The sequence below is a fragment of the Engraulis encrasicolus genome, chromosome 7 (genome assembly GCF_034702125.1).
Source record: "Engraulis encrasicolus isolate BLACKSEA-1 chromosome 7, IST_EnEncr_1.0, whole genome shotgun sequence".
Taxonomy (NCBI): Eukaryota; Metazoa; Chordata; class Actinopteri; order Clupeiformes; family Engraulidae; genus Engraulis; species Engraulis encrasicolus.
Window position 1 is genome coordinate 50,853,539 of NC_085863.1, and position 27,075 is coordinate 50,880,613.

Sequence of the window (27,075 nt, forward strand, 5' to 3'; positions counted from 1 at the left end):
GAAAAATATTAAATATTGAATTTCAGTCTTTTTATTGTATTTCTATATAGTAACTTTCTATTTAAAGAGTAATTAGAAAGTGGACTGTGGACGAGGCATTTTTCAGGGTATAAATAATGAAAAAGAAACAGATAACCAAATAATGTATCATATTCCTTTTAACATTAACTCCCATAATATAACCATGTGACTGGTTTTAGAATTTAATTGACTTGCAACGAAATATGCCTAGGACAGGGAATGTACGTTTCTGGGTGAATGACCCAGGTATAGGTAACCATTGCTGTACTAACAAGCAGTGCTTCAGCAATATGTGGTACAGTTCTGCACAAACCACCAACAAACCACCACCAGGAGTAGTTGTTTGTTTGCTTAAATTGCCCACAAACACTAAATGTATCAGCCAGGTTAGGACTCTAGTTTTCTCTCTCAGTGTCTCTTGTATCTTAAAGATTCTCCCTGTTGTGAAAAATGTCAACTTCATCTTAAAGCATTATGCAACGAAATACCAAATAGATACCTTATGTGTGGTTTTTTTGGTGGTCAGTGATCCCCATTTGCAAAACTACACACCTGAGCCAAGCAGTTTACCTCCAGTGGCTCAGGGGGGCACTGTTCTTGCACCTGCATTATCAATGTGTCCCTTGACTGGCCCTCGTACATCGTATGTCATTTGACAGATTAAGTTGGCAGCATAGAGTAGAGATGAAAAACTTCAGTCAATCCCGGGGGAAATTAAGGATGTGAATGAAAAAGGCATTAGCCTTTCTATGTCTTTAACCACGTCTTCCCTTCATCTCTTTCACCTTGTTTTTCACAATCTCCTACCTTGATTTCTTTATCATTATATTTCACAATGTCCTACCTTTCCCTCTCTGTCCTTGTGTTTGATAATGGCTTGCCTTGTCTCCCTCTCCTTTCTTCCCCTTTTGTTCTCCTTTCTTCCCCATTCTTCTCCTATCTCTCTTCCCCTCCTCTCCCCCGCAGTTGAAGTGCGGAGCCTGCGGCGCCATCGGCCACATGCGCACCAACAAGTTCTGCCCGCTGTACTACCAGACCAACGCGCCGCCCTCCAACCCGGTGGCCATGACGGAGGAGCAGGAGGAGGAGCTGGAGAAGACCGTCATCCACAACGACAACGAGGAGCTCATCAAGGTGGAGGGCACAAAGATTGTGCTGGGCAAGCAGCTCATCGAGAGGTACTGCCAAAATCTATTATAATAGACTAATAAGAGGGAGTTGATATGATGATTAAGGAGAGGGCACCAAGATCGTGCTGGGCAAGCAGCTCATCGAGAGGTACTGCCAACTGCACCCACTAACTCACAAGAGGGAGTTAATATGTTCATTAAGGAGAGGGCACCAAGATCGTACTGGGCAAACAGGTACTGTCACTAGCTATTAACAGATTAATAGTCTAATGAGAGGGAGTTTATATGATGATGATTAAGAATAGGGTACCAGGATCATACTGGGCACACAGCTCATCTAGAGGTGCTGCCAACTGCACCCACGTGGACTTAAACTGAAAAGAGTTAATATGAGGGTTACAAGTTAATATGATAAAGTAGAGGGCACCCAGATCGTTCTGGGCCAGCAGCTCATCAAAAGGTACTTGCAATATGCAATGCAGTTATGTAAGCGGTGCCTCTAAGAGTTACTATAATTATTAAGTTGAGAGCACCAAAATAGTGCTGGGCATTAAGCAACTCAAGATGTACTGTGCTGGTAACTGTACCCATTAATTAATATGATTGAGTTAATACAGTATGACAAGGTGGGGTGTACCGAGATCATGCTGGGCAAGCAGAGGGGTGTCGAGAGCATGGAGAGGTCCTGTCTGCTAATAAGAAGGAGTTAATATGAGGGTAAAGCACAGGACATCAAGATCGTGCTGGGCAAGCAGTTTATTGAGGTACTGACAACTGTGCCCACTTAGACTAAAAGATTGAGTGAATATGATGACAACATAGACAGTTGCATAAGGTGCAGTGCACCAAGACCATGCTGGGCAAACAGCTCATGGAGGGGTACTGTATTGGCAACGCCACCACAACTTTATTATTCTTATTCCTCATCATTCTTATTCTTATTATTCTTATTCTTCACCCATTCCTTATAGTCATATCACCCACATACACTTTAATTTAAAAAAAAAACTGTAGTATGATGGTATAGTATAGTATAGCAGTGTTTCTCAGCCTTTTTTTAGGCGGGGCACCCTTTCAATTCATGAAAAATTTCAAGGCACCCCAAACCAACAAGCCGTAACATGGCATCGCATCCGATACCACACAAGCTTAGAAAAGTAACACATTTGGAGACGTCACACGACCTACGTTCGAAGTTGCAGCTGACTGGGGCAACCTATATTTACTTTATTGTGCGTAAATGGCAGATGAAAGATTTCACTGATTAGCATTAACTTATCAATTTAGACAAATGTGTATTATATTACGTAATTTATTTATCAGCCACGTTTCCGCGGCACCCCTGAGGGGGGGCCTGCGGCACCCCAGGGTGCCCCGGCACCCCTGTTGAGAAACACTGTAGTATAGTATAGTATAGTATGGACAAACAGCCCCTCAAGAGGTATGAAGAGCGCAGTCAAGGGTTAAAGAGCTCACTCAAAAGCTGAATGATTTGGTTTTGCTTTTATCTGGATTGAGTTGCACCTGTGTATGAAATGCGCTATATAAATAAACTTGCCTTGCCTTGCCTTGGATGTGAAGATTCTCGTTGTCCATCCAGGTCATGATCCAGTCATCTCACCTCACCCACTTAGGCTTGAACAAAATGGCATTCATTTGATAAAGAAGATGGTTAGAACCGCATAATACAAGGAAATGGGTTTTGAGCAATGTTACTACTAGAGGTTTCCTCAGCACTTTGTTATTTCTACTGGGCATCATGTCTCTATTCAGGGTAATTGTATCAGCGCTTACCAACAGGCCCGACAGCAGAAAATTGCAGCGCATAATTATATATTATTATCCCATCTTAGAAAATTAAGAATGTTGTTGTCCCCAGCATACATTCAAAGTGGGTAACTAAAGCACACAGATGGTCAGTAAGTAGGAGGAAAATGTATTTAGTCTTCCACTAATTCATTCAATACAGAGTTTTTCAATGTAGTGTTTTGTCTACCCCTTTGCAATTGTTTTGACTGTTTGGGGTTGTGTACTGAGCCAAACATAGAACTTAGACCTAACACGAACACAGCCTCTATGCTTCTATCTATAATATAAATACCAAGTACAGAAAAAAACAGTGCCACAAATTTGATCCAACCAGTTCTGATTCAGTTGACTGTCATAACAAGTCTGTCAGATGAATATGTATATCAACCATAGGCGTGGACTCGATTTATGTGACTTGGACTCAAACCCGACTCAAGTCACCAATTTGATAACTTGAGACTCGACTTGGACTTGGACTTGTGTCTCTTGACTTGCAAAGACTTGCCACTTCCCATTATATTATCAGCTACTCAAGAATACCCTATGCTACAAGTATAACGTCCCAAGGCCTTTACTTTTGAAGCCAGAATGAACAACTGTGCATCATCATCACCTGTCAAATCTGAATCCGGGGCGCCATGGCTCAGTGGGCATACCATAAATCTGGGGACCCGGGTTCGATTCTGAGCCGAGGTCATTTCCCAATCCTGCCCCACCTCCACCTCTCTCTCCCTCTAAGTGCCTGTTACTCTCTCTCACTATGTTACCTCTCACTACCCTATCCAGTGCATGCACTGAAAGCCCAAAAATGTCATTTAAAAAGATGTGATTCCTGACTTGTGTCTGCTGTGGTTGACAGTGCTGATGAGGTGCGCAGGAAGTCCCTGGTACTGAAGTTCCCCAAGCAACAGCTACCGCCCAAGAAGAAGAGACGCGTGGGCACCACCGTACACTGCGACTACCTCAACGTAAGATGTGTGTGTGTGTGTGTGTGTGTGTGTGTGTGTGTGTGTGTGTGTGTGTGTGTGTGTGTGTGTGTGTGTGTGTGTGTGTGTACATAGGTGTACTTGTGTGTGCCAGACTGTCTACTCTCTACACCTCCATTTTAAGTTTATCAGTCGTGTGTGTGTGTGTGTGTGTGTGTGTGTGTGTGTGTGTGTGTGTGTGTGTGTGTGTGTGTGTGTGTGTGTGTGTGTGTGTGTGTGTGTGTGTGTGTGTGTGTGTGTGTGTGTGTGTGTGTGTGTGTGTGTGTGTGTGTGTGTGTGTGTGTGTGTGTGTGTGAGCGTTTTTTGTTGTTCAATCATTCCATGAGAAAATGAATAGCCAATCAACAAAAATTCAACTCAAATTCAACTCAACAAGTTGCTCTGTGTATCATTACCTTTAGTGTTATCACAGCTTATCATATCAAAGTAGCCTCTGAGCTGAGCTGTTCTGTAAGCACTCTTTGTTACTTGTGTATCTCCTCCAGCGCCCCCACAAGTCCATCCATCGGCGCCGCACGGACCCCATGGTCACACTGTCCTCAGTCCTGGAGGGTATCATCAACGACATGAGGGACCAGCCCAACGTAAGACCAACACACCCTCACTTATGTGAAGACAATCGCTTTCTTCCTGCTCTCTCTCTCTCTCTCTCTCTCTCTCTCTCTCTCTCTCTCTCTCTCTCTCTCTCTCTCTCTCTCTCTCTCTCTCTCTCTCTCTCTCTCTCTCTCTCTCTCTCTCTCTCTCTCTCTCTCAGCCTCTATCAGCCTCTCTCACACTCACTCATAAGCTTTTTGTTCATTCTGACTCACTCCCTACTCACCATTCTTTCTCTGAGTTGTATGAGATACAAGTACTCTTACAGATGTAATTACACAACTCTAGTGGTATGATATTACATGGTTTCAATTTTGTAATACCTGTATCATACTACTAGTGTTGCAATTACATCTGTAAGAGTACTTCTACTTCCACTTGATACAGCTCTGCGTGCTCTGTCTCTCTCTCTCTCTCTCTCTCTCTCTCTCTCTCTCTCTCTCTCTCTCTCTCTCTCTCTTTCTCTTTCTCTTTCTCTTTCTCTCTCTCTCTCTCCAGAAAAGATAAAAAGATATGGATTTTTTGGAACTTCAAAAGGTTGGATAACCTGAGGTTGAGAGGCAGTTTTGGGGAAAAAAAGGATACTCTCAGCAAGCACTTAAAATTCCTACCGTTCATTGCCTTTGTGTGTATTGCCAGTTCTTTTTTAACGTTTTTGAAATCCATTATAGAAGAGGGGCTAGGTCAAAAATGGCAACCTTCAACTGAAAAGCTTTGGGAGTCAGTAGCTATGCTGCAGGGCACACAAATATTTGAACAACGTCACTGCTGGAGATATAGGCATAACCACTACTTAAACCACGTGTCATTCCAAAGCCTTGTGCACTTACATCTAAAAAGTTCAGATAAATTATAATAAGATGAGTAAAAGTTGCCATTTTGCTGCCTCCAGACCTACCCGTTCCACACGCCGGTGAACGCTAAGCTGGTGAAGGACTACTACAAGATCATCACGCGGCCCATGGACCTGCAGACCCTGCGGGAGAACGTCCGCAAGCGCATGTACCCCTCACGCGAGGAGTTCAGGGAAAATGTGGAGCTCATCGTCAAGAACAGCTCCACCTACAACGGTACGGACATAACTAGTCCAGGCACTTTTGGAAACTTAGTATTTTCTCCTACAATGGCACTAGTGGTGTGCCTTGGCACTGCCCTCACGATTCGATTCCGATTAGGGAGGTAGCGATTTGATTCGATTCGATCCGATTTAATTTTACATTGCATTGCAATGCATTACATTTCTACTGAAAGCAAAGCAAATGTTTCAGCAGTCATGATGAGGCAATACAAGTAGTCAGATACTGAGCAACAATTTATTGGCTGCAGTTTTCAATGCTTTGAAGTTCTTTTATTTAATTTAACATTCATTTGCTCCCGTAATATCAACGGGAGCAATCCTTAAGCTTGTGGACTGCACCAGTGGTTCAAAGTCAGGGCCCTTTAACTAGGAATTGTTCTCAGTGGAAGATAGGCCCAGCCTCCAAAGCCCTATTTCGTCTGTGGGACAAAAACATTTGGTTATCAATTAATTGCATCGATAGGGTTTGGGGTCTGCATAACAGTAAGCCTCACAGACAAGAAACCTTTTTGGTGTGATTTATTTTTCACCAAACTAATGTATGATGCCCCCTGGTTGAGGCCAACAGCAATCTCTGTGTTTAGAACAGTTGTATGTACAGTTTATTCCTGTGCGTCATGGCTGTGTTGTTTGTTTCCATCTGCAGGTGTGAAGCACCCGCTCACTCAGGTGGCTCAGTCTATGCTGGACCTGTGTGAAGAAAAGATCAAAGAGGTAAAGAAACACTTTTTTTCTCTCCCTTCATATTAGATCTTTTTCACTCACATTTTGAACCAGGATATTTCATAAGTTGTGCATATTGTATAGCTTTATTCATTATGCTTTTGATAAGTGCTATTTTGTGTGAAACCTAATGGTAGAGTTTTTGGTACTGTAATGTATTTCCAGAATATGTCCTGACAAACGTCATATTTTTCATGTCTTTTTCCCACCCCCATCGAGAATTCATTATGACTTGGAAATTTACACTTTCCCTACATGAATCCCTTCAACTGAATGAAATATAATTGGTCCACTTTTCATTTCTCCCCTTCTCCCTCTCCCTCTCCCTCTCTGTAGAAGGAGGATCGGTTGGTGCGTCTGGAAAAGGCTATTAACCCCTTGCTGGATGACGATGACCAAGTGGCCTTCTCCTTCATCCTGGACAACATCGTCACACAGAAGATGATGAACGTACCTGACGTGAGTCCCATTCCACCTCTGCTGCTCTTCAACATATTTGGAATAGAAGGTCCATGTGAACCAGTGACCAATATTAGTTTTGGTTATATATATTTTCTAAAGATATTTTGGTTTTTAATTAAACATCACCTTGGGATGCTGTGGGGCACCGTGCTCAGACACTGTGCCGTATGCGGGTGACCTCTGTTTGAGTCCCACCGTGGTCATTTCCCGACCCTAGCCAGTCTCTCTCTCCCACTTACTACTTGTCATCCCTTCTCTGTCCTGTCTACATTAAAGGCAAAACCTGTGGTGGAAACAGATGTCTTATTCACAAGTTTGATTGCTTTTGAGTCCTGCTTTCAGCTCCCAAATCCTAGATGTGCGTGCTCAAGTTGAGTTTGGTTGGTCTTCTGATGGCATTGTTTTCATGGTGGTGATGTGCTGTCATCAAGCGCCCATTGTTTATTAATATTACTCCATTTTGTTCCAAGAGCTAATGATAAGATTTCCTGTTCTTGCCCCACAATCATTTCAGAAAGCCCTCAAGTCATCATTTTTATGGCTCTCCACGCACGTCATAAGTGGATATTTTTACCCTGCCGTGCCATAATTGTTATCAAATGTCTGATAACATAGTTAGCGATAGGCAGGGAATGTTGTTCACTGTTGTGGCTGGTGTCCAGGCGTTTTTATTTTACTATCTCGCGTCATGATCATTTCACTGGTGCTCCTTGTATAAACTTAAAACAAATTAAGCACAAAAAGGTGAAGTTATTGTTGACACTAGAACATTTTCAGAAAACGGGGATTTATTTGATTTATTTCAGTTCAGCATTTCTACTTGTTCGAAATTCTTTTTTTCCCCAGTCTTGGCCATTCCAGCATCCTGTGAACAAGAAGTTTGTTCCTGATTATTACAAAGTCATCGCTCAGCCCATGGATTTGGAAAACATTCGCAAGGTGAGAATAATGTCAATAGTGGTTTACGAAAATAAAAACATCACTTGTGTCACTCATGCATCAGCATTTTGCTATCAATAACCGCCTGGGTTTGTTTTTGTGTGTGTGTGTTTTTGTGTGTGTGTGTTTTTGTGTGTGTGTGTGTGTGTGTGTGTGTGTGTGTGTGTGTGTGTGTGCGTGTTCGTGTGTGTGTGTGTGTGTGTGTGTGTGTGTGTGTGTGTGTGTGTGTGTGTGTGTGTGTGTGTGTGTGTGTGTGTGGTGTGTGTGTACACTTCGTCTTCCTCCAGAACATTTCCAAGCATAAGTACCAGAACCGTGACGTATTCCTGTCTGATGTCAACCTTGTCCATGCCAACAGTGCCAAGTACAATGGTAAGTCCCACTGAAGAAACCCATTCCCATTCCCTCAAGTGGGTCTCCTATTAGGCCGTTGCCTTGTTTATTAAACAGTCTTGTTTATCCCTTCCTCTCTCTCGCAGGCCAGGACAGTCCATACACCAAGACTGCTCTGGAGATAGTCAACGTCTGCAAGCAAACCCTGGCTGAGGTGAGAGAGTAGTTTCTGTGTATGCATAAGAGAGGGACAGAGGGAGAGATTCGATCATGTGGCAATGTTGTTCGCCACTATAGTACACTCGTCACACACTTCCAACGCTTTAAAAAAGTTAACATACTGTGTGTGTATGTGTGTGTGTGTGTGTGTGTGTGTGTGTGTGTGTGTGTGTGTGTGTGTGTGTGTGTGTGTGTGTGTGTGTGTGTGTGTGTGTGTGTGTGTGTGTGTATGTGTGTGTGTGTGTGTGTGTGTGTGTGTGTGTGTGTGTGTGTGTGTGTCGCGTGTCTGTAGTATGATGAGCATCTGACCCAGCTGGAGAAGGACATCTCCACGGCTAAGGAGGCGGCCCTGGATGCTGCCGACCTGGAGTGCCTGGACCCCATGACCCCCGGACCATACACGCCACAGGTAAACTGAGATCACATGACACCTGTCCCATACATGCCACATGTAAACTGAGATCACATGACACCTGAGCCATACACACAACAGGTGAGCCTGGCCCACCTTCAGCCATGCAGGCCATTTAAACTGCTGAGCCTTGTGGAGCTAGCGAGAGCACAACAGAAGTGCACACCTCTCTCTCTCTCTCTCTCTCTCTCTCTCTCTCTCTCTCTCTCTCTCTCTCTCTCTCTCTCTTTCTCTCTTTCTCTCTCTTTCTCTCTCTTTCACTCTCCATCTGTCTCTCTCTCTCTCTCTCTCTCTCTCTCTCTCTCTCTCTCTCTCTCTCTCCCTCTCTCTCTCTCTCCCTCTCTCTCTCTCCCTCTATTGTTCCATTCACATGCCTCTTAGCCTCTTAGCTTTCAGCTCTCATCTACCCTAAGCTTTGAACTTTGACCCCTGTCACTTGACCTACTTCCACCTGTTTTTCCTTTTGTCTGATCTCTTGGCACCCTTTTCCTTGGCACACTGCTGCCCATTTGGGTTGCAGTTGTTCACTGCTACTCGGGTTATTCATTGAAACATTTAACGTCCGTAGGGACTACTCGGGTTATTCATTGAAACATAAAACGTCCAAAGGGACGATTTCAAATTCAAGCATTTCATATCTTCAACTTTTAAGTGTGTTTGTACGAGAGAATTTTGTCTATAATAGCTTAAAGGTCCGTATTGCTGCTGAGTTTCCTAGACAAGCTCTAGCTCAGAGCTCTAGCACTGATGTAGGTAAAGGACAAATTACTAATACCTTTTTGTATGCATCATATTTTTTATGCAAAGAATCCATGTCAGCTGATAAGGGTTTACTTTTGACGTTCTCTGTTAGGAAATCATGAGCTTATCAAGAGTAATATAAGTCATACAGAGTTCAAAACCCATGTTCCAGGCACAGGAGACCATAAGCCCCACCCTTATGCACTGTGCCCATGCATAGGTCAGCTAAGGTTGCGTGTCTTGCACATAAAGGTCTGCTACTCCAATTGTAACATAACATACTTGCCCCCAAGAGACAATCTCATAGTGTCAAATATGATACACATATATAAACAAATATAAATGCACAAATAGTATGATACACAAATATAAATGCTTCAACACAGGAAATTCTTGGTCTTTAAAGATAATTCCTGGAATAGAATGAATCAAATATTATAAATACATTAATAGTATAAATGTGAAATATATCAATGAATGCATAGCAGAGATATTGGTTTACCATACAGGGCTAGTTTGGTGGTTTAGTATGTTCTCTGCTGTCAGGGAGCACTACTACAGACTGCTAGACTGTCTGGATCCTCTGTCCGGCCATCTGCTTGGCAAAATCTCCTTTTAACTATCAGACTCTTCTGTTCCTGTTCTTCTCTAGTCTAGAGTCTCATCTTCCTTTCTTTCTCTTTCTCTTTTTCCTCTTTCGCTTCCTTTCCTTTGTGCGTCATCCCTCCTCTTTTCTGCCTCTTCCCCTTGCTCTTTTTCCCTCCCCTCTTTCTCATTCCTTCTCTCCTCTTCATCCCTCCTCTCCCTCCACCCCCTTATCCCTCCCCTCCTCCTCTCTTCATGCCTCCTCTCCTCCCTCTCTTCCTCCCTCCTGCTCTCAGCCTGCTGAGTTGTTTGACAGCAGCACCTCTCTGAGTCTGCAGGGTGACGCTAGTCTCTTAGCCGAGGCTGCGCTTCTGCCCCCGACAGAGAAGAGAGGGGTGCAGGTAGACCTCCATCTCTTGACCCCCGTCCCCACCCCTTTGTCCCCATGCGCATGTGTCTGATCTATGTATGTGTCGATTTATTCATGGGTCACTGACATTTATGCAGTAGCACACGTCAGGGTGGCGCAACGACAGCCAGTTTAGCGGACTAACTTAGAAGCATATTCATTGCATCATATCAACCACCAATTAATAATTAATTGATGGGCATTAGATGCCATTGTGCCACCTGACGTCAAAAAAACCCCGCTGTCTTTGACCCTCATACATTCATTGCATTTGCCCAACAATTTCTCTATCAATCATATCTCATAACTCTCTTTTCATAAATCGTTCTGTTTTATCTATTTGTCTGCCTGCCTCTTTGTCTATCAGTCTGTTTCATACTATTCATCGATGAACTCTGAGATTGATCTTACCCATACATTTTCTTACTTTTCGTTACTTTCCCTAATTCATAAAAGGATTCGTAAATTTGTCTGTCTGAACTATCCTATCTGACCATTTCCATCAACACCTTTTGTCCACCCTTATCTCCCTGCCTGCCTTGCCTGCCTGCCTGCCTGCCTACCTGCCTGTCTGCCTGCTTTCCCAGCTTGCTGGTCAATCTTCCCATTTTCACACACCTCCTCTGTTCTGCTTTGTCTTGTCAGGGTCGCCACGGCCGCAGGCTGGGAGAGGAAGAGTCTGACGTTGACATCGAGGGCTTTGAGGAAGAGGACGACGGCAAACCAAAAACCCCAGCGCCGGTATGGAACCTCAGAGCTTCATAGTCTAATTTACAGTCAAAACTTACCATACCAGTGTGATAAGTAAGCCCCATTAGAGACTAGTGACTAGTGTCAACAATAATCGATTCGGCAATGCAATGCAATGCGGGGCTTGGACAATTCAATTCAATGCGGCAAGTTCCAGAATCAATGCAGCATTTTTTTTAAGTTTCAATTACTTCCGTTGATATTTCAGGGGCAAATTAATGTTAAATGAAATAAAAGCACTGCAAAGCATGGAAAACTGATAGACTGATACAGAAAACAACCAATAAAATGTTGCTCAGTATCTAACTACTTGTATTGCCTCATCATGACTGATGAAACATTTGCTTTGCTTTCAATAGAAATGTAATGCATTGCAATGCATCGTAGAATTTAATTGAATCGAATCGCTACATCCCGAATCGTAATCGAATCGAATCTAATCGTGAGGACAGTGCCAATGCACACCACTATTAGAGACCCCATCAGATTTGATGTGACGGAGCATCTGTACACAGCAAATCTTTTGAAAATGTTGTTATTGCTCTGTAGTAGAGCGATTGGACCAGGGCTTTTAGAATGTAATTATGGTCGTCCATGATTCACATCCTTTTTGGACAGATATGAAGAACTTTGGTAGCCTGAGTATCATCCTCCGTAGTGACCGCGCTGGCTCAATACTTTCGCTTGCTGACCACGGAGTCTGACCCTGCAGCCACCCCCGGCAGTTGGAATTCAGATATTCGTTCAGTATCTGAATAGCCAATAGGCTCGCTGATAGTCTAAGCCCCTCCCCAAGCCCTCTTACATATTCAACTGAAATACAACAACTTGATGATGGCGATGTGATGTCTGTAACCAGGACATTTGATAGTGCTTGGTGTAAACTGGGACATTGCCGTCCGCCAAGACCTTTGACGGGCTTTCGGCACTGACACTGCGCAGCTCTTGGGCAGTCACACTGGGCGTTTCTCTTCTGTTCACTTTAATGGTTTTAGTTGACAGTTAATATCTTCATAACAAGGTTGGAACAAGCGCAGCCCCATTTCAGTGTTACTTTTTTTGCTGTCACACTCGACGCATATACACAGACACAAACTGGGAAGGAGAGAGGGTGGGGGCTGCTCCGTGGGCTGTGCATTTGGCGCATATTAAACAACGCAACTAGTAGTTTCCCAATAAAATTTGAATCATAATGCCGTGGATCCAATACTATAATATCATATAATATTGTCCTTAAGTCTGAGCGATGCATTGATTATTTGTTTAGGGTACGTTTTCTGCCAGCTAAATGCAAGGGGGAAGGGGGCTATATTAGCAAACAAGACGATTGCACAGTTAGCCTGCTAATTTTAAATATGATCACCTGGAGCTAATAGCCTTCACATGGCTTAATCCATCCCTGTTATCAGTCTGCTTGAGGTTTTTGCTTCGGGAAAGTGAAAAAATGAGGTCCTAATTAATCTTCAGATGGTGTCGGACCCTGACGGTGCCATAGGCACACGTTGTATGTCTCCCTGAAATCGTAGGTTTTTGACGGACCTCGGACAACTCAAGTTCTACACTCCTTAGTTACCGTTGCTGAGCTCGGATTGGTTGGCGGCCGTTTGTGGGAGGGGTTTTGCGAAAGGCTAATTCCCTCATTAAGTGAGATAATTTCCAACTGCCGGGGGTGGCTGCAGGGTCAGACTCCGTGGTCAGCAAGCGAAAGTATTGAGCCAGCGCGGTCACTACGGAGGATGATACTCAGGCTAGAACTTTGGTGCACCTTGGAAAGATTTTTGAACAATCTTAAAACAATTTCTGTAATCTCCTCTGCTTTGATATTTGCCACCATCCTTGGAGTTAAACTTTGTATCACTAGGATCTAGTTTTTTAGTGCCTTTGTTGTACGAGTGTACTGTATGTGTGTTTGCGTGTAAGGTTGTAAACGTTTCTCGATTCTAACGTGACTTAGTTTGTTGTAATACTATATGTAAGTGGGTTTTGGTATGTATGCGTTTCTTCCATATGTGTATTTTTTCTGCTTCTAACAACCCCTGTGAATGTTGACAGGCTGAGGATGGAGAGGGAGACCAGTATGACGAGGATGACGAGGACATGATGCTGCTGCCCCCTAGAGGGCTGGTGGTGCGTCGAGGTCCAGTAGGAGGAGGAATGCACGGAGGGAACGAGGAGGACGAGTATGAGGAGGACGAGGACGAAGGCTCCAGCCGGCCCCCGCAGGCCAGCGTGCTCTACCAGGACCTGCTCATGTCCGACGGGGAGGACGACGCCAGCGAGGAGGAGGGAGACAACCCCTTCTCAAGTGAGTAGAGACCAGGACCGGGACTGTACGTGCGTGCGTGAGACAACCCCTTCTCATTTGAATGACCATCCAGGAGGAGGGAGACAACCCCTTTTCTTTTTTTCTAAAAGTTATGTTTTGGGGCTTTATTATTATAGGACAGTGTGAGAGTAGACAGGAAATGATTTGGAGAGAGAGATGGCGCAGGGCCGGGAAAAGTCCCCGACCGGCCTCGAACCGGGGTCCCCGTGGGCAATGTAAGCCCAAATGTGGGGAGCTTGGCACGCTGCGCCACAGCACCCCCCGAGACGACCCCCTTTCATGTCTGTGTATGTCTGAGAGTGTGGGAGAGGGGTGACACACACACTTTCTCCTATGAGTGCACCAGGGACTGCATGCAAGTGTATTTATGGCATCTCAATGTGTGAGTGTGTTAGAGACCTCCCCTTTCTCTCGAGTGAGTAGGCAAGAGACTCACAGGCATATACACTGCATGTGTTTCTCAGCTACATGTCACTCCCATTGTGCTGTTGTCATGGCTATCCCCCTGTTCATTTGTGTGATCAGTGAAATGCAGAAGGTACGTAACTCATGGCTCTCCTTTTCCTCTCCTTCTTCCTCTCCCTCTTCCTCTTCAGGGATCCACCTATCGGAGAGCGGCAGCGACTCTGAGCACGAGATGGCTCCGCCCTCCCGGGCGGCGCACCAGGAGAGCGCGCGCATGGGCATGGAGCAGGACGAGAGCATGATGTCATACGGGGAGGAGACGCACATGGACGAGGAGACGCACATGGAGGACAGCAACGTCAGGTAGGCCCAGATACACACATGTACTGCAGTACACACACACACACACACACACACACACACACACACACACACACACACACACACACACCATATGGAGGACCACAACGTCAGGTAGGCCCAGGTTACACACATGTACTGCACTCGTATGTATTTACGTACTGCACACACACACACACACACACACACACACACACACACACACACACACACACACCACATGGAGGACAGCAACGTCAGGTAGGCCCAGGTTACACACATGTACTGCACTGTACTGTACACACACACACACACACACACACACACACACACACACACACACACACACACACACACACACACACACACACACACACAGAAGGTAATAACATCAGGTACAGTAGTATGCACAACACAGAACACACACACACACACGCGCACATGTTGCATACCACATACCACATACTGTACACATACACACATCACATGGAGAATAGCAATGTCGGGTAGGATACATAACACAGACACACATGCTGTTTACCACATACCATATACTGTACACACACACACACACACACACACACACACACACACACACACACACACACACACACACCACATGGAGGACGGCAACATCTGACCACATACACACATGTACCACAGTACACACACACACACACACACACACACACACACACACACACACACACACACACACACACACACACACACACACACACACACACACACACGGCGGCAATGTCAGATAGATGGACCACATCCACAATGTCAGATTGGTGGACCACATCCACATAACAGTAATGCACACTCACCAATAGACACACATTCAGTATACAGTGAGGAGGATGAGTCATCCAGTACCTGCACAAGCAACACACAGGCCAGACTGCAGTCATAGACACCTGTACTCATACATGTTCCTTACTCCCACTCTCATTCATGTTATTGAAAGGCCGCACTCTTGAGTGAAGAAGGCTTTGGCAGAAATGTCTGTCTTTGTGTCATGGTAACCCTCTAAATAAATAAGAAAACCAAGAATTGCAGTTGAGAGTGCAGCTTTTCTACAACAAATGAACTGATTCAGCTGCTCACACCCAAAGAGCTTTTTTTAATTGGAGTTGAGCACACTTCCTCTAAAACAGGGGTGGGGAACCTATGTCTCGATGGCCATTTATAGCCCGTGAGGCCATCTTATCCGGCCCCCCTATATTATTTTAATGTTATGCAGTTTCTCACGAAATATGACATCTATTCTAAATACATCGTAGAAATTACATTTGCAGTACAATTAAGTTCTATATTATCAAGGGACCTATTGAAGGGTGGGGTCTGTTGTGAAGGTGGCCATCTTCAAGATAGGCCTAAAGTGCTGAGTGACATCCTGGTTTGTGTTAATAGTACGGCCCTTGGGGGGACTTAATAAAATTTTGAAGTGGCCCCCCCGAATGAAAACGGTTCCTCACCCCTGCTTTAAAAAAAAAAACATTCTCATTGATTACACACCTTGTGCTTGCCCGCCCCTCTCTTTGTTGTTGTTTCCTGTCTCCCCCTGGTGTGTGTGTGTGCGCGTGTCTGTGTGTGCGCGCATGCTTGTGTGTGTGTGTCTGTGTGTGTGTGTGTGTGTCTGTGTCTGCGTGTGTCTGCGTGTGTCTGTGTGTGTGTGTGTGTGTCTGTGTCTGCGTGTGTCTGCGTGTGTCTGCGTGTGTGTGCGTGTGTGTGCGTGTGTGTGTGGGGTCTCCAGTTACGGCAGCTACGAGGACTTGGAGGCCCAGAGGCAGAACTCCAGCCTGGGCCACGGGGAGGAGGAGGGCGTGAGCGAGGAGGAGGAGGAGGAGGAAGAAGAGGACGAGCGAGACGGGGCCGGGGGCCGGCGGGGGCCCAGCGTCCTCACACAGGTCCAGCTCAGCGAAGACGAGGAGGACAGCGAAGAGTTCCGCTCGGTCGGAGGGGACAGTGACATGGACTCAGACAACTAGAGCGTCGGACCTGCACGGAAATCCAATCTCCTTTTAGATATACATATCTCTTGTGTTGGTCGGAGGGCACAGCAACTTCGACAACTGAAATGTCAGATGTGCATCGAAATTTGAAACTACTTCTAGATACATCTGTTGTGTCAGAGGGGACATCGACTTGGACTACGATAACTAAAGCACCAGACCGTCAAAACACAGGAAACAAGACTATTCTGAATATACAAGACTAGTTCACCAAAACACACGTCTTCTGTTTTGGTCGGAGGACATAGATGTAGGGACATGCACTCCGATGACTTTAAATGTTGAACCATGGACTAGGAAATAAAGGCAATACTGCATATTCATATTAGTGCAGCGACTTTTCAGATGTGCATGGAAACCTTAACTCGTTTTAGATACACATCCTTTGTGTTTTGGTCAAAGGAGATGGCAACATGGAGTCCAACAACTAAAACATTGCACCATGGAAAAAATAGTAATGCTTGTAAAACGGTACAGCTGATATTCAGACTTGGACAGATACCTTAACTGTTTTGTAGATCCAAGACTAGCGATTCGGGTCAGAAAAGATAGTGACATGGACTCCGACAGCTAAAACATCGGACAGTGGAACTCTGAAAACAATACTGCACGACAGACTAAGAGTGGATTGTCAGACTTGTGTGAAAAGTCATTTGAGGTCTCTCAACTCCAATGCCAGTCTTGAATTTGAGTTGTGTGCAAAATCTTTTATTTCTTCGACAGCTTTTGTTTCCAGCTATTGAGCTTAATGTACAGCGTTGTGTAAATATTAAGTCAAATTTTGAAATAATGAAAAGTGGTACATTTTAACCAGTTGACAGCAGCAAGTATTCACGTTCCCTTTACTTCTTTGATTGTTTTAGCCGACATGACATAAACCATAAAGCAGTGTAACCAACAGAGTTTACCTCAAAGAAAGTTACCTTGAGCAGTGTCTCTAGTTTGGTGATGTGGCGTGTGTTAAAATGTAGACTTTTTTATTCATGTTTCCACAAGCAGCATTTAAATGTTTTGTCGTAAAAATAAATGTGTTTTCCCATACCATTTCTCTGAAACTTGATTAAAGAATGAGATAACGGGATAGCGCTGTGGCGCAGCGTGCTAAGCCCCTCACATTTGGGCACATTTGAGTCTGGCCGGGGTCATCTCTCTGTCCCACTCGCTTCCTGTCACCATCTCAGACTGTCCTATCAAATAAAGGCGTAAAAGCCCGTAAAAAAAGAAAAAGAATGAGATAACTTATGGCCATCACTAAGAAAACACACACTATGCATTCAGCCTTGATTATATCAGTCAGTGTAAGTCAAGTCATATACTCAAGGCTGAATGCATGGTGTCCTACCCTCATATGTAAACCTTTCCTAGTCTGTTTCTCCCTTAATATTGGTGTCAGATTCACACAAATGCAGTTCTGGGGTGCTACCTTGCTACTAAACAGGCACAGCAAGTATGATTGAAATCCGTGTCGGTCGGGTCCCAAAGTGTCTGATTTCACGTGAAATGACTAGAAAATGACCAGATTACCAGTCCAGGCATGGCCCTGGCAACTTTGAAGAGTGAAAGGGAAATCTTACATATTACCATTACAAATATTATGACTGAAGTGTTGAACTACTATTTCAAACAAATGACCACAAAGAAAATTATAACCGAACAAACTGCAGGTGCTTCCCTGTGTAATTCTGCTTCTCTAAAGGTTGTAATGATTCATCAGTACTGTTGACATTTTCTAGGTGAAATGTATTTTAAAAAATCCTTGGTTAAAAAATTATTGACACTGGTTAGTGATTACAGGTGAGTTTTAGGCTCAGTGTGTCTGCTGGGTGAAGCAGAGTCTGTGTTTGCTGCCAGACCTTGCCCAGGCAATAAAGCTCCTCGGGGTTAAAGAACACCTGCTGAGGAATTCACCTACTCTGATACAGAGAAAACTATATCCAACCATTTTACATTTATTTCATTACAGAGCTTACTAAAACCTCAACAAGAAGGCAATGTTTTGAACATCTTACATGGGCGTGTATAAATCATCTCATATGCAGTGCAACAATGTTGGGTCCATGGGTTAGTGTGCGTGCTGTGTTGTGTTGTCATGAGTAGTCAACCCGTGTATGAGGGAGTGGCGCCCATAAAAAGTGTTTTTTTTTGTGGACTGAGTTTGTTAGTGGCCTGTGTTCTTCGAGGATGAAGCTCCTGCTATTGCTGTGTGCTTACACACTGTGCTTTTTGTCTGTTAATGGACAAACGGTCGACCGTAAGTCTGTTTTGCTCATTTATGTGTCTATTTAAACTAATTCATTTAATGTGTTTTGCTGTATCAAAAATCCAATACCAGAAGTATATTGTTAAACCGTCTGTGATCTATTGACACAAGGACATAACTGCCACTTTTTACAAATCAGTAACTTCACTTGTCAACACTGAATGTGGTATCTGAAGGAGAATCACATCAGCCCTGCTGACAATATACACCATGATTACACCATGATATATTTATTTTAACCTGCTGCTGTTGTGCTCTGACATGAGAACATCAGAAAGTCTTCATGCCTCTGCTTGAGAGAATGTAGTATGTACTATATTGAACGTGTGTTACTTCATGTCACTCAAACTAGTTTTCTGTGGTTATTTCAGCATACTGTACTGATGTAGAAGACTACATGCCATGTATTCCTACTGTTACTCCTGCTCCTACTCCAACTCCTGTCTTTGGTTGCCAAAAGAACAGTTTATGTTTTTGCAAAGAGAAGAAACCCTACTGTCGGTAAGGAGCCTCCACTTTATAAACACGCTATCATGCTCAACTTTGCTGACTTTAGTGTGAAATAAAATAATAAAATACTAATATTAATTTTAAATTCATTTCTTCCCTCTCTCCCATTGGTAGATGTAATAATGATGCTGATGAATGGTTCTTTGGTGAGAACTGTGAGCAGGAGTGGAGCCTTGTTACTTTTGCGTTGGTGGCATCGCTTCCAGGAATTGGTCTAGCTGCAATTGTGGGATTGACAGTGTTCTTTGCACTTAAATCGAAAAACAACGCCAAAGAGAAGAAGTATGTTTTTCATCAAGTTCTTCTATTTAATATCTCCTCCTTAATATCTCCTCCTATAAGCTTGTAAGATTATAACCTTATTGCCATCAAAATTGTAATGACCAAGTCTTTATCTGTAACTTAAGGTTCTCTGTAAGGTTGTATCAATGGTGTTGATGTAGTTGTAGATGATGTCGCTTCAGCAAAGAATGAATGGGTCCATTTGGGAACAAACTGGATACCCCAAGTATTATTAAAATTATTACTCTAATGAAAGCCAGTATTTTAGATGGTTAGACATGCACTGATCTAACAGCAAAGGTGACTAAATCTGGATTGCAAAAAGTAACAATAACCTAACGGCACCTAATGAAGCTCCTAGAATATGCTTTTTCTCTAGTTTGTGATATGGAGGGAAGGATATGGGAATGCTTTTCTATCGAGATCATTTCTCAGACACACAGAGCAATAGATTGTGTGTGGTGTTCCAAAATAAAATAGAAGACATATTCACCAGGCAGGTTGTTACTGATATATGAAGATAAGTTGCTGCTTCTGTGGCCAAGGTCTGACTAATGAGAGATGTTGTATCACTTGTAATTTTATCCAAGGGCTGCAAAGGCCAACAAAATAGCCGCCAAGCAGCAGGAGGAGGCCGAGATGTTCCAGAATATGCACTTTGCCTCCGACATAGCGGTGAGTGAATGATAACATACAGAAATCCAGAGGCAGACATGCTGGATTCAGAAAAGGTGATGATCGGGCAGTCATGGGTGAGCGGTTAGGGCGTCAGACTTGCATCCCAGAGGTTGCCGGTTCGACTCCCGACCCGCCAGGTTGGTGGGGGGAGTAATCAACCAGTGCTCTCCCCCATCCGCCTCCATGACTGAGGTACCCTGAGCATGGTACCGTCCCACCTCACTGCTCCCCATGGGGCGCCACTGAGGGCTGCCCCCTTGCACGGGTGAGGCATAAAATGCAATTTCGTTGTGTGCAGTGTGCAGTGTTCACTTGTGTGCTGTGTCACAATGACAATGGGAGTTGGAGTTTCCCAATGGGCTTTCATATGCAGTATGAACAGGGCAACTTTTTGAGCCATATTGTAGGTAGGGCAATATTATGACTTACTTCTCTGATGAAATGCTAAAAAAAAGCTGACTGCTCCTAATCCAAGTTCTCTTGATGAAAGTGTTATCTTGATAAACATCTTATTTTTCTGTGTCTTGAAATGTCCATTTTGGCATTATGTGTATCTATGTAAGCTACTTGACACCTTAATTTCCCCCCGGGGATCAATAAAGTTACTCTACTCTACTCTACCAAAGTATTGTTGCCCAGAAAAAAATGTTCAAAAAGTTGCCCTGTGTTTCATCAACTTGTGACAAACTGTTACCTCAGCCAATTCACTTGGATAGATCTACAAATTAGTGAACTCTCCTGTGTTCAGAGCACAGGCAGATGGAGGACATGGCAGGGGCTTAACTGTCCCAATCCGGTTGTTTGCATCTTCTGAAATCAAAGCATGTAGATTGTCATATCAAAGACTAACAGTGGAACACTAAACTTGACGTGATCTACATAAGGGTACAGTCATGTACAGTATATGACATATTGGAGAAACATTAATGACACATCATTATTGACATTATTTAATGATGGTTTTCATAATGAGTCATTCAGATTTCGGAATGCAAAGTGAACATTGTTTGGGTGTGATGGCGTTCCAAACGCCTAATTGTATATTATGACAACAGTCATAAACAGTCACTATTCTGTCACTAATGTCTGTGACAACAGTCATAAACAGTCACTATTCTGTCACTAATGTCCGTGACAAGTCATAAACAGTCACTATTCTGTCACTAATGTCTGTGACATGTGTCATGTCCTTCTTCTGGTGGTGGTTACATAATAATCATAATAATAATAATGCATTTTATTTAAAAGCACCTTTCAAAACACTCAAGGACACTGTACAGAGAGAAACAAAAATAAAACAAGACACATAAACAGAATTTTAAACAAACGTAAATAAATGAATACATTTTTTTAAATATGAAATAAAATTAAATAAAACAGAGTCATAAAGAATAGGCTATCTGAAACAGATGGGTTTTTAGTCTGGATTTGAACAGGGGCAAAGAGTCAATATTGCGGATGTCAGGGGGAAGGGCATTCCACAACCGAGGAGCAGAGCAGCTAAAAGCTCTATTCCCCATGGTATTAAGACGGGCAGAGGGGACAGAGAGGAGAATGGAGGAAGAGGAACGGAGGGGGCGGGAGGGAACAGCAATGTGAATAAGATTAGATAGATAAGGGGGGGGGCAAGATTGTGGATAGCCTTGAAGGTGTGGAGAAGTATTTTAAAATGAATTCTATATTTGATAGGGAGCCAGTGGAGATGTTGCAGTGCAGGGGTAATATGGTGACAGGAAGGGGTTTTAGTAATGATGCGGGCAGCTGAGTTCTGGACCAGTTGGACACCCTTATATACACCTAGATCATGTCGTATACAGTGTTGCTAAAGTTTCTGAATGCTCTAGGGCAGTGGTTTCCAAATGGCGGGCCACTGGCCAGATCCGGCCCGGGCATGGCAGACATTTGGCCCACCATGAAGTTGGAACAAATGAAAACATATGCGTGCTATCTGTGGCCATACTGTATGGTTGGCCGATTTGTTTGGCGTTAGCCTCATTTGCGCTACATAATTTGGCCCGTGGGGGGAAATTATTGAAGACCACTGCTCTAGGGCCTTCCAAAGTCACTTTTTTTTAGGAGGTGGGGTATGAGGTTGCAAAGCCATTTCTTTAACGGCAAACGGCAACTGCCGCTTTATTGGACAGTCGTGTCAAAATTTGGCACAAAGGTGACTTCCACTCTGACGTCATGAGGCTGCACATTGCCATACACAGTAGACAGACAGGAGGCATAATGAGTCGTGTGACCATATCAAGATGTATACCCCACCTTCTATATCCTGACAGGAACGGCCAAAGTCCACGCTGCCTAACCAGCCTCTCCCAATGACATCCATGAACAACCAAAGGTGAGGATTCTTTCCGTGAAGTTGTAAAGACATCATACACTACCATAAATCGTGTAAAAAAAAAAAACACTGCAGAGATGGTCATGTCGTTTCATCACTGATGTGTATTGTGTGCACGGTACATTTTGTCAGTTTAATTCAACACTTAGAAGCTGTTTATACTTATATGGATCTTTTTGAAAAAGCATTTGGTTTTGGCCTTCCATTTACACGTAAATGGTTTTAAAATCTGCATATCAAAATCTGGCTTTAAAAATATCCCATTTAGGGGTCTAAAACACAGCTATTACAAAGGAGATTTATCTTTATCCACATGTTGCGTTTACACCAAAACAGGATAAAAAAAAAGATATCAACATTTAAAAATGTTCCGGATACGTGTGAACAGCACCTTAATAGAGTTAAGGTGTTGGTACTACTATCAGTGTTGAATTAACCCTTCAGTATTTAGTGTGTATGTGTGGTACTGTACTGTATATTCAGCTGTCATGTTCACGTAACATCCCAACAGGCCTCCACCCCAGGATATGGCAGGCCCAGGCAGACCGGCGTACGGCCAATCCTTCAGGCATGTACAGTAGCTGCACTATTGCTGATAATGTTCATCTTGCATTTAGATAATCAATGCACTTTAGTGGTTTATTGTGGGTTTGTCAGACTCTGTTAGGAACACAAACATCTAGATAAAGAAACAGTCAACCCAGTCAACCTTAATTTTCCCTTGGGATTGATAAATGATACTCTACTCTGCTCTCTACAGAAACCCGCCCCCATCACAAAACGGGCCAATGGGAGGGCCTCCCATGCAACAAAATGGGTATGAACAGTACAACATGTACTCCTGTACTGCTCTTAGACAGAACACATTGGTGGCATATCACATGATCATAACACATCACATCACATCGCAGCACATCACTTCATCACATCCCTCTATCATCCCCACATCATCGTAACATGTCACATGACCACGGCATCACCATCACATGACCATCACATGATCATAGCGCGTCATATCACATCGCAGCACACCACTTCATCACATCACTCTGTCATCATCACATCATCATAACATGTCACATGACCACGGCATCACCAGCACATGCTGCCAAAATCCAGATTTATGACATCCAATGGCATTTCTGAGACTTATTTTGTCAATCTGGGAGAGCTCATGAAGCTGAGAAACTGGGTTCAGCTTTCAGGCCCAAAGTTTTAATGACCTCTAGAGGTCAACAGAGGTCAGACACAGCTCGGCATGTTGCAGATTTGAATTCAGCACACCCAGATTCACAAAGGAAGACTGGTTGTCGACTTCGTCTCAAAAATGCCATTAATGGCAGCAGTTTAATCAAACATTGCCATCGCATGGCATCACTACACTACTAAATCATACTACATCATCCCTATCTAAATACCCATCCCCTCATCACTCAATTACATCAATTCCACATCAATTCCACATCACCTCTTCACTATATAACATCAGCATCAACATTAGTACTTTTTTCATTAATGATGTTGTTTGTGTCCTAAACAGTATACCCAGACCAACGGCAGGACCTCCCATGCAGTCCAATGGGTATGTCCATGTGTAGTGTTGTTAGGCTAGAATCACTCGGGTTTTCTTTTAGTGGATCTTTTAAGGGCTATATACTAAACGTAATCACCAACAGCGTTTATTGAAGGCTGCTTTCTTGTGTGTGTGTGTGTGTGTGTGTGTGTGTGTGTGTGTGTGTGTGTGTGTGTGTGTGTGTGCGTGTGTGCGTGTGTGTGTGTGCGTGTGTGCGTGTGTGCGTGTGCGCGTGCGCGTGTGCGCGTGCGCGTGCGCGTGCGCGTGTGTGTGTGCGCGTGCATGTGTGTGTGTGTGTGTGTGTGTGTGTGTGTGTGTGTGTGTGTGATTGCTCCACAATACCAGTTACAATCCACCTAGGAACATGCCCCCTCCACAAAATGGGCCGATGTCTGGAGGACCCCCCATGTCCGGAGGACCTCCCAGGTATGTAGACCACTTGCTGTACATATGATCAGTTTGTTCCCAATATGCTTTATATTCTATTTCAAAATTAGTCAAAAATGTTTTTATTGTGCTCCTCATCCATAAATAGGCCTACTGGTAAAATAGCTGTTTTTGTTTCAAATTGATAAGACCCAGTGCTGCTATCTACTATTGGGCTACTATTGCCCCAGTGTTACTCCTGAACCTTAAACACAAATTTAAAAAAAGGTTTATGAACAATGCATTTAAATGTCTTTTTTTTAGTGTTTTGGAAACAAACTCTGCATATTGTGTTGTATTATCACTGAGTATTCTCAGAGAGAGCTTAGTTATAAGTAAACACACAACAAGATGTTTAGTCTCCTCTCCAGTCTTCTCCAGTTCTTAAATTCTGATGTGGGGAAGAGAGCCAAATGAGTCTCCGGGAAGAGACTAAACATCTTCAGGATCCAAAAATAACTGTGTTGGCATATTGTGCTGTATTACCTCTCAGGCAACCCCCCCCCCATGTTTCCCCTCAACTACTGATTAAGGTGTGTGCGTGCGTGCGTGCGTGCGTGCGTGCGTGCGTGCGTGCGTGCGTGCGTGCGTGCGCATGCATGCCTGTGTGTGTGCATCTGTAAGTAATGCATGTGTCATTATTCCAAACAGGAACATGTACCCTTCCCGAGATGGGCCAATGTCAGGAGGAGGACCTCCCATGCAGTCCAACAGGCATGTACTTCTGTTGTCAAAAAAGTAAAAATTAAAGTAAAAAAAGAAACAGTTTCCTTCCAAAATAAGTAACTTATTTGAGTAACCAGTAGACCTGTGTACTTGTCTTTTGACCACCTAACTCTGCACTGGTTGGATCATATTTGTGGTGGGTCATTGTTAGGTTTTCAGTGTTTTTCAGTAACAACACAGTCCATCTATCTCATTAGGTACAATGGAGTAAATGGTGTAACAGCTATGTAATGCCATGTGCTAGTGTTGTAATTACACCACAAATGTACTTTTATTTTACTTTTGACACCTCTGCTTCTATATCAGGGGTGTCACACTCATTTCGGCCCACATACAGCCAATTTGATCTCAAATGGGCCGGACCAGTAATGTAATTGCAAAATATTGCGAATTTCTGCTTTGTACCGGCGTAACATTGCTAGTCAATCATCTCAAGATGACATGACAGCGGGTATATCAGAAGCATTGGCAGTAAATTGTGAGTAAGAAAGGTACATTTGTTCTCAGGTATCAAAATCCAGAGAAACCAGCAGCAACTGTGTAATTGTTACTTTTTTTTCTCTCTTGGGCTGAATTGAACCATCCCTGCCGTATCTGGCCCCCACAGGCCTTGTTTTTGACACCCTCCATCACACACCCTCACTTTCTTAAGCATGACATTATAGTTTCTCTTTATGTGAGCAGACACAGGCCTATTTTGAGCAGGAAAAAAATAGTTTATTGAAATTAAAATGTAAAATAAAATACAGAATAAAATTAATGCTCAGTAATGTGCAGTAAAATGAGCTTATGAAGTACATTTTCTAAGGTTCAGACCTCCCACTGCATTGTCTGAACTTAGTACTTCCAAAGCATAGTGATCACAATTGCTGGACAGTTTTTAAAAGCTTTCTCTTACAGAGTACCTACTGTACATCATCATGTACACTCTAACAACATTGATGATCACAACATGCAACACTATTTATCACTGTATTACTCTGTAGACTGGAGGTTTGTGGACAAGTGCTTGGTTACAAAAATGAAGCTTAGTACCTGTAAATAGAAATAAGTCAACTATTTCTTTCTCCACTAATGTGGTATCATTCTCATCCTATTTTCAGCTATGGATCTGGCATGGGCCAGGGGTTGAGTAATCCATATGAAGGTTCATCTATCAGGAGACCCCAGTACGATGGCCCGAGCTCTTCTCCAGGATATGGACAGAGCACCAGACAGCCCCCCACCAATGGCGTGGTGAGTACTTCCCTTGGGATCAATAAAGTCACTGTATTTAAGGCCTAAATAACAACATCTGCATCTTCAGTCAGCTATTCTCTTTTATGTGTTCATGATAATGTCTGTCGGCATGTATGAGGCATTTCAAAAGCCTTTTTTCAAAAAACTTTTTTGTCTGGTTGTTAAGATGAAAATGTACACTGCTACTCTATTTACTAAGTTCATATTAAAAAAAATGTATGCTGTAATTGTTTCATATTAATTTCTGACTCGTCTTTTATTCTCCATCTAAGATGGTGATGTCTCCACAGCAGTTTCCCCCTGCTCCATCATTTTCCGCCCCCGACTACCCGCCCAACAGTCCCTTCCAAAGATACTGAGAATTTCTGAGCTGATATGAGGTCGTACGTGAGGAATCACCTACCTCACTTCCACAGTTGTTTGTGTATATACAGTATCATTTTCTTGCTAACTTATAACGTCAAGGCATCAAGATTGTTTTGTGCTTGTAAATTATGTTGAACGCTCAGGAGAGAATGTAAAGTATGTGAATTAAAGTTAATTTCAGACTGTATATTCCCACTCTAGTTTATAACATTTCTCATTAAATGTTAATGAGTTAATTGATGAAGTGCTGACAATTTAAACTGTTTACTCCTGTTTTGTTAATTATGCTTTTTGTTTAAAAAAATAAATAAAGACACAAAGAAAAACGGAACACAACACAGAATGAAGACATTTCCTTTAATTTGTACGAGGAGAGAGCGTTTAAG

At 43.3% G+C, this 27,075-nt stretch overlaps 2 protein-coding genes across 7 annotated transcripts in view; both read left to right on the top strand.

Annotated features, from left to right (window-relative positions):
* The window catches only part of taf1 (TAF1 RNA polymerase II, TATA box binding protein (TBP)-associated factor), a 58,683-nt gene extending 41,360 nt beyond the window's left edge, over positions 1-17,323 (top strand). For 4 of the 6 annotated variants that reach the window (XM_063203880.1, XM_063203879.1, XM_063203881.1 and 1 more), the window contains 15 exons: positions 988-1,199; positions 3,820-3,928; positions 4,432-4,530; positions 5,433-5,610; positions 6,265-6,332; positions 6,678-6,800; positions 7,650-7,742; positions 8,030-8,114; positions 8,222-8,289; positions 8,587-8,703; positions 10,329-10,433; positions 11,087-11,182; positions 13,244-13,496; positions 14,114-14,285; positions 16,024-17,323. In XM_063203880.1, coding sequence (XP_063059950.1) covers positions 988-1,199; positions 3,820-3,928; positions 4,432-4,530; positions 5,433-5,610; positions 6,265-6,332; positions 6,678-6,800; positions 7,650-7,742; positions 8,030-8,114; positions 8,222-8,289; positions 8,587-8,703; positions 10,329-10,433; positions 11,087-11,182; positions 13,244-13,496; positions 14,114-14,285; positions 16,024-16,258 — 2,013 coding nt within the window. In that variant the 3' untranslated portion in view covers positions 16,259-17,323. The remainder of the gene's footprint in view (positions 1-987; positions 1,200-3,819; positions 3,929-4,431; positions 4,531-5,432; positions 5,611-6,264; positions 6,333-6,677; positions 6,801-7,649; positions 7,743-8,029; positions 8,115-8,221; positions 8,290-8,586; positions 8,704-10,328; positions 10,434-11,086; positions 11,183-13,243; positions 13,497-14,113; positions 14,286-16,023) is intronic. The other 2 variants (XM_063203883.1, XM_063203884.1) reach the window with 1 other exon arrangement.
* Positions 17,324-18,406: 1,083 nt separating this feature from the next.
* Positions 18,407-26,962, top strand: zgc:158432 (uncharacterized protein LOC555281 homolog). The gene is made up of 11 exons (XM_063203886.1): positions 18,407-19,043; positions 19,167-19,334; positions 19,925-20,009; positions 22,298-22,359; positions 22,871-22,927; positions 23,120-23,176; positions 23,900-23,941; positions 24,278-24,358; positions 25,010-25,072; positions 26,188-26,320; positions 26,596-26,962. Exons 1-11 carry the CDS (start codon positions 18,940-18,942, stop codon positions 26,680-26,682), a joined length of 939 nt encoding a protein of 312 aa, XP_063059956.1. The 5' UTR covers positions 18,407-18,939; the 3' UTR covers positions 26,683-26,962.
* The last annotated feature ends 113 nt before the right edge of the window (positions 26,963-27,075 follow it).